Source organism: Caretta caretta, chromosome 24, assembly GCF_965140235.1.
Source record: "Caretta caretta isolate rCarCar2 chromosome 24, rCarCar1.hap1, whole genome shotgun sequence".
Lineage (NCBI taxonomy): Eukaryota > Metazoa > Chordata > Testudines > Cheloniidae > Caretta > Caretta caretta.
Window position 1 is genome coordinate 7,201,859 of NC_134229.1, and position 6,652 is coordinate 7,208,510.

A 6,652-nucleotide genomic window follows, 5' to 3' on the forward strand; every position below is an offset into this window, starting at 1 on the left:
GTAAAATTACTTGTGTAGCTGCAGTTGGCTACATTGCACCTTTCCACTTCCTGCCCTAAGGCACTGTGCAGGGCTGCTGTGGGCCTGTCAGACAGCTGCCCCGCTCCACCCCCACCATGCATGAAGAGATTTCCATACACAGTGTAAAAGCCCAATCCTGCAAGGTGCTGATGCACCGACTGTGACATACTGGGCACCCACCACACTCTGCAAAGTCAAGGGGAGACGTAGGTGCTCAGCTGCTTTTAGGATCAGCGCCTAAGTCCAGTTTCTTAAAGCAATTTACATTGTAAAGCATTGTGTTGGGATCCCTCGAGCAGTAAGTAAAGCATTGTGCTGTTGTCAATCACTGTTCCTGGGAGGTTTATAACAGGCGCTTTCTTTTATAAGGGATTTTGCTGGGCAGACATTGTGCTTGAATAACGTTATGATTTCTATGGTCTCATCTGTACTGCCACTGACAACATTCAGCCCCTTAACAGCGAGCCTGGGGACCTGATTCTCATCTGCATTAAGCCCTTTTCCACCATGGTAACGTACAGGGGCTTGGAAGTGGGTGTCATTGTAATTTCTGCTCCTCTAAACTCCTCGTTCCACTGGGGCAAAGGAGAAGCTGTGTAATTGTGAGTAATGCCCTTGGGCTAGAAATCAGGCAGAATCTTGGCCAGTCCAGTCGTCCTTCGTCAGGCCAAACTCCTGCTTCCACGTAACGTTGCCTCAGTCAGGGACTGCAGGATTTAGCCCGGGTCACGTCCCAACCATGGGAGGGAGGTAGTGAAAGGGAAGGCAGGAAGAAGGTAGATGGTCCCCAGCATTAGAGTGTTGCCTGGAAGGGGGTTGTAACAGATCGATCCCCACTTTGCCAGGGGAGCTGCAGCCAATCAGTCCAGTCTCAGAAAATGAAGTAGGGTCTAAGGAGACGTGGACAAGTAACGGAGGGAATCTGGTCTTTTCTGAGCCAATGGCTCTATTCGCTAGCCCATGTTGCCCTCTTTTGTCAGCTGTTTCAGAAGGGTCACTGATAGATGCACTTTCCTTTTTGTGCAGCCAGACGCAGCTTTTTAACCAGCCCCGTTCAGGTTGGTTTTAGCCAGTTTATTGCTAGATCCAAGTGGAGGCTCTTAACTTCCATTGACTTCAGTAGGAGTGAGGCTCCTAACCCACCTAGCCATGTTTGAAAATCCCGCGAGGCACCTCTCTGCTTTATAGGCACCGAAATTCTTTTGACCATCTGGCCCTAAGTCACTGTTGAGAATGGGGCTTGTACTCTTGAAAATTGCATTCCACGTTGTCTTCTTTCTCAAATGTCAGAGCTTTCAGTGTGATTATTTAAGGTACAATTAAAGTCCTCCAAGACAAGATGCCGAACAATCATTACATATCTGTGTTGTACCAGCCAGAAAGATGATACCTTAAACCAAACATGGAAGACTGGGCAGAGACTTACGTTGGGAGTCTCAGAAGACCTTAGTGATTTAGGAGCATTCTCCTTTGAAAGTCAAAGGGACTTGTGCTCTGAAGTCATGGTGATTTGTTTCTATAGATCATCCATATTCTGGATGTTTAAATTTATTCTCAATTATCATAGTACACCCCTGAGCCACTGCAAAGCAGAGAAATTCTACAAGATATGCTGTAGCCTCTTTAACCCACCCCTCTAGTATCTATCACCACAGCACACCCTCCTTGGAGGCGTTCCTCACTGGACATAACCAAGACACTGTACACAGTCACTGCATCAGTGCACTGGGCATCAGCCTTTGGGCCAGTGTGTCAGGATTTTGTTCTACTTGTTTATAGAAAATGATCTTTGTCGAGTATCTGGTTTTATCTTCCTTAGGTAAAACTTCTGCATTAAGCTTTGGAATTGAGAGAACAGCCTCTTCAGTAGGACACTGGTGCATTTTAATAGCAGGTTATTTTAGCATTTGGGTTGCAGAGAATAAATATTATCAGATTAAGTAATTTCTTTTGCTGAGCTCTCCATTCCATCTGTGGCAGTTGGAGACTTGATGGAAACTGACTATAACAATATTATATTTCTCCAGTACTGGGAGTGCAGTTATTTCTGCACCAGACTCAGCGGATCCAGTTTGTTGAAGTTAATGACACCGCCAAGATCCACTGTTCTTCCACAGAAGACTTGAAAGCAGGAAGTAACATGTTTTGGTATTTGAGAAGAGAAGGTGAGACACCAACATGCATTAAGCGCTGTTGGGATGATCAAAATGTAAGTAAATTTGCTTGCAAACACGAGACACACAGCTCGACACTGGAAATCAGCACTATCCAAAAGACGGAGTCTGGCATTTACTACTGTGCATATAAATACAGCAGCTACCTGATCTTCGGGAATGGATCCACACTGATTGTTGGAGGTAAGGAACCATACAGCTTGTTTAAGGAGACTAATAATTGATTAACAAAGCATATTTCATGTTCCTATTAAAGTGTAACAAGATACCATAGCTATTGATGAATGGTTCAAAGGAAAGCATGCTTTAATGAAAACAGTTCAGCTAAACATTAAATACTATGGGTACAGAGGGGATATAATACACATACATTTTATAAGTAAAAATGTTAAAACTTGAAAGTGCCAAAAATAAATTATTGAAGTTTCTCTGACTGTTCAGGGCACCCAGGTAGGGAATATTTCTAACCTAAGAGCCTCGACTACATGAAACTATATGTTGAGTTAATGAAATGTTTATAAAAAATTTAAAATTTGCACACAATTTTCCTCCTGGCTAGTGCAGATACGTATTGCTCTACAATCTAGTTAGCGGTAGTGTGGTGATTTACTATTTCCTTCTTTAATAGATGTGTTTCTTTGAATTAATGTCTCAGTGATTGTTGTAGCTATGTTGGTTTCAGGGTATTAGAGGCACAAGGTGGATGAGGTAATAACTTTTATGGGACCAGCTTCTGTTGGTGAGAGAGACAAGCTTTCGAGCTGGCAAGGAGCTCTGAGTAAATTCCCAGACCTGAAGAAGAGCTCTGTGTAAGCTCAAAAGCTTATCTCTCTCACCAACAGAAGTCCTAGTGAAAGACTAACATCTTTAATCAGACTGCAGCTCACTAAATTCTCCATCTCCTTCTGCTCAGACAGTTATACCAAGAGTAGCTGGGTGATGCTTCTGGTCCCATTTCCACATGGCAGTCAAGTCACTGGGGCAGCGAATCTGGCCTGTGTGATCCATGGAGTGTCCAGTCTAGTCCATGTTTCCTGGAGTGTTCCTGGGGAGCTGCAGGAACAGGGGCTGACAAGCTCATTGAAAGCAAAGGATGGATCTTTAACCCTCATAAATCACATCAGCGTCCCCATGGACACCTGGACCAGTGGGAAGAATTTCACCTGTGAAGTCAAATTCAACTCTTCCGGCAGCAGTGTGAAGAAAAGTACCAGGTATCCTGCAGGTGAGTGATATTATATTTGAGGGTTAAGGGAGACTCAGATGTGAAATAGGGGTGAAGTGGCCACAGTCAGAGCTCCTTCTATGTAACTTTCCATCACAGAAAGCTGAAATATTCTATGTCTTAGTTAGAATTTCTCTAGAGAATTTGGAGAAAGGTGAATTGAGACATTACAGGGACCACAAGACAGAGTAGCTCTGATCTCTAGGGCAGCTTTCACCCAGATTGTACATATGAATCCCTATAAAGAGCTAAATAATAATAAATACCAGGAGTAAAGGGGAATTGAGAGGTATTTGAGAAGAGAGATGTTTTCCAAAGACAGATTTCATAGTGGAAGCTCTGTTAGTCTGTATCAGGAAAAGCAACGAGGAGTCCTTGTGGCACCTTAGAGACTAACAAATGTATTTGGGCATAAGCTTTCGTGGGCTAGAACCCACTTCATCAGATGCATGGAGTGGAAAATACAGGAGCAGGTATAAATACATGAAAAGATGGGAGTTGCCTTACCAAGTGTGAGGTCAGTCTAACGAGACAATTCACTTAGCAGCAGGATACCAAGGGAGGAAAAAAAACTTTTGAAGCGGTAGTGACAGTGGCCCATTTCAGACTATTTCCCCAATACTAATTTCCCCCTACTCTTACTCACACCTTCTTGTCAACTGTCTGTTTATTTGCTTCCTCCACAGCCCCTGCCAGGGAGTGCTCACATTACATTGTGCCCCTTGCGGCTGGAGCTGGTCTGCTGCTGCTGGTGGTGTCTCTGAGCCTCGTCTGGACCCTCTGCCCTTCCACGCTAGGTAATAAACACAGCCCAGCCCAGACACTCCCCCACTGAGAGAAATCCTGCTCCCCTGCTTAATACTGGGGACTGCAACTGTCCCGTCCAACACATGAACAGGCTGCAAATGTCACAACTGCCAGCACTGATCTCCGAATGTTTGTTTTCTGAATCTTGAATTTTCTGTGTCAGGAGAACGGCTTTGTTCTCCGTGACCAAGGGAGCAATGTAGCTTCTACTGCCCATGGCCGAGGCGCCTTGTCTGTAGCTCACAAAGAGCACTAGCCTTTCCGATGAGCCCCTCTCATTGTGCCTTGCATGGTGGTGCCCTGCGCACCCACAGCTCGGACGCACCATTAGCCAGTAAGTACAGCTGGGGGGTGACCGTGGAAGAGGAACTTTGACTGTTGTCTTTGTTTGTTCCAGGATTCCAGCCCAGGGTCTCAGCACCCCCAGCTTCCGAGGAGCCCCAGGTACGGCTCTTTGCAAACTATCTGTGTCTAAATCAATGTGCCTGTCTTAGACATTTCTAATCCATCAGTTTCATATATTTGGCACTTAAACTGATTGATCTGGAAGGAGGAGGTGAAAGTGAGATCTAGCTGTTGGAGTAGCAGGAAGGGAGGTCCGAGTCTTACTGTGAGCTTTAATACTAGCTACTGATAATGGGCAAGTCACTTACTACTCTGACTCAGTTTCCCCATATGTAAAAAGTGGATAACTAGACTTACTGTACAAGGATGATGGGAAGTTGGATGTTTTATTGGTTCTGACTGTACCCTTTACAGGGTTTTTGTGCAGCTGGGAACATTTTTGGCACTTAAAAGATAAAGAGCTATCACAAATTATATTTGTAAGGCACATGAAGATTTTCCAGTGACAGGTGCCGTGGGCCTGATTCAAAGCTCAGTGACCTCATAGGAGACATGGGGTTTGGATCTGGCAAAATATTATCAACAGGTGAGTTTTTAAAGTCAGAATCCAGGGCTGGTTTCCACGCACCGTTTATAACACGCACGTTTACAGGACAAGCAGGAGAATCAGAGATGAGAGGGAATTTTTAATCAGGCTAAACTCACTTAGATGTTCAGTTCTGTCTCAGCTTGTGTCCCTTCATTTTACAAGAAGGGGGCTAATTTTACTAAATGTCACCAAACAGGGTGGAATCTTATACGCTCATCTGGATTTCGATTCGCGGAATCTCAACGGGCGCACAATGCAGCGATTGGCCAGAGGGAAACGTGTAAAACCCTGAACTCTCTGGCACAGGGGAATCCACATGTGGGAACTGATGGCTGATTCTCTGCTGATTGGAAGAAGCAGCTGGAAGAAGGCTCTGTCTGTCTCCGTCTCCTTTCTTTTTGTATTTTCTCCCCTTCTCTGTTTAGAAATAAAAGGGCAGAAGACCCCCCCCCCCCAGAGTTCAGCCTCATCAGGTGGGAAATCTCCTTTTAGGATATAATTATAAAGGCATCAGGGTGTAGATGACTTTACATGTCACGTGAGTATTAGATTGGAACCTCTTTGGGGCAGGGACTGTCTCTCTGTTCTGTGTGCAGCGCCTAGCACAACGGGGCCTGGTCCATAACCGGGACTCCTGGGTGCTATGGTAACACAATCATTATCATCATCCTCCTCCCCCTCCTCCTCCTCTCGTCTGCAGAGGGACCCAGACACAACTGAATGGCTTCAGCTGCCCTGCACAGAGTGAGGCCGGGTGGCAGGAGCGTGAAGAGGGGATGTGCTGCCCCAGTGTATGCCATGGCTCCCCTGGCCCCCAGCAGGCACATGCTCCCTTTGCAGAAACGCTACATGGACGTGCAATGGGATTGGGAAGGGGAAGGATGGATGCAGGAGCTGGGAGGGGTGAGAATCTCTCCCCAGGCCAGGGCTGGAGCTGCTAGTCCAGTGCTTCCTCTGGAGCAGTGTTTCTCAACGACCCGTCTGTGGACCAGTGCCGGTCCCTGAGATCTCCCTGACACAGTTTAGAAAGGCAGCAAGGCGGTCCCTGGTACCCAAAAGGCTGAGAAACGCTGCTCTAGAGTCTGCTGGTTTTCCCCAAAGGCGAGATCCACAGAGCCCTCTGTTCCAGCCCCTCTGGGCCATCTAAGAACAACACGTTACCAATGACTGGAGCTCTCCTGGTGCCTGAGCCTGCTCGCGCTGCCTGTTTACATCACAACTTGTTGTTGGTCAAGCTGTCGTTCAAACTGTCAATCATTAAAAAGACCCAGAATTGATGTTCGTGTGTCTTGCCTTTTTTATCTGTTCAATGCATCAAGCTCAGCTTATTGTGTAATAAATAAGGTGATGTCTTAAATTCTTTGGGCCAGATTCTGCTCTGGTTTACAGCAGTGTAAATCTGGAGGAGCTCTGTTGCAGTCAGTGGAGTTACTCTGGATTTACTCCGGAGTCTCTGAGAGCAGAAGCTGGCCCTGTCTATCCCACTTAGCA

At 46.0% G+C, this 6,652-nt stretch overlaps 1 protein-coding gene across 1 annotated transcript; it reads left to right on the forward strand.

Moving 5' to 3' along the window:
* Window positions 1–1,312: 1,312 nt before the first annotated feature.
* On the forward strand, window positions 1,313–6,438 carry LOC142069956 (immunoglobulin kappa light chain-like). Its single transcript, XM_075122801.1, has 5 exons — window positions 1,313–2,378; window positions 3,109–3,420; window positions 4,107–4,217; window positions 4,625–4,671; window positions 5,358–6,438. Exons 1-5 carry the CDS (start codon window positions 2,162–2,164, stop codon window positions 5,451–5,453), a joined length of 783 nt encoding a protein of 260 aa, XP_074978902.1. The 5' UTR covers window positions 1,313–2,161; the 3' UTR covers window positions 5,454–6,438.
* The last annotated feature ends 214 nt before the right edge of the window (window positions 6,439–6,652 follow it).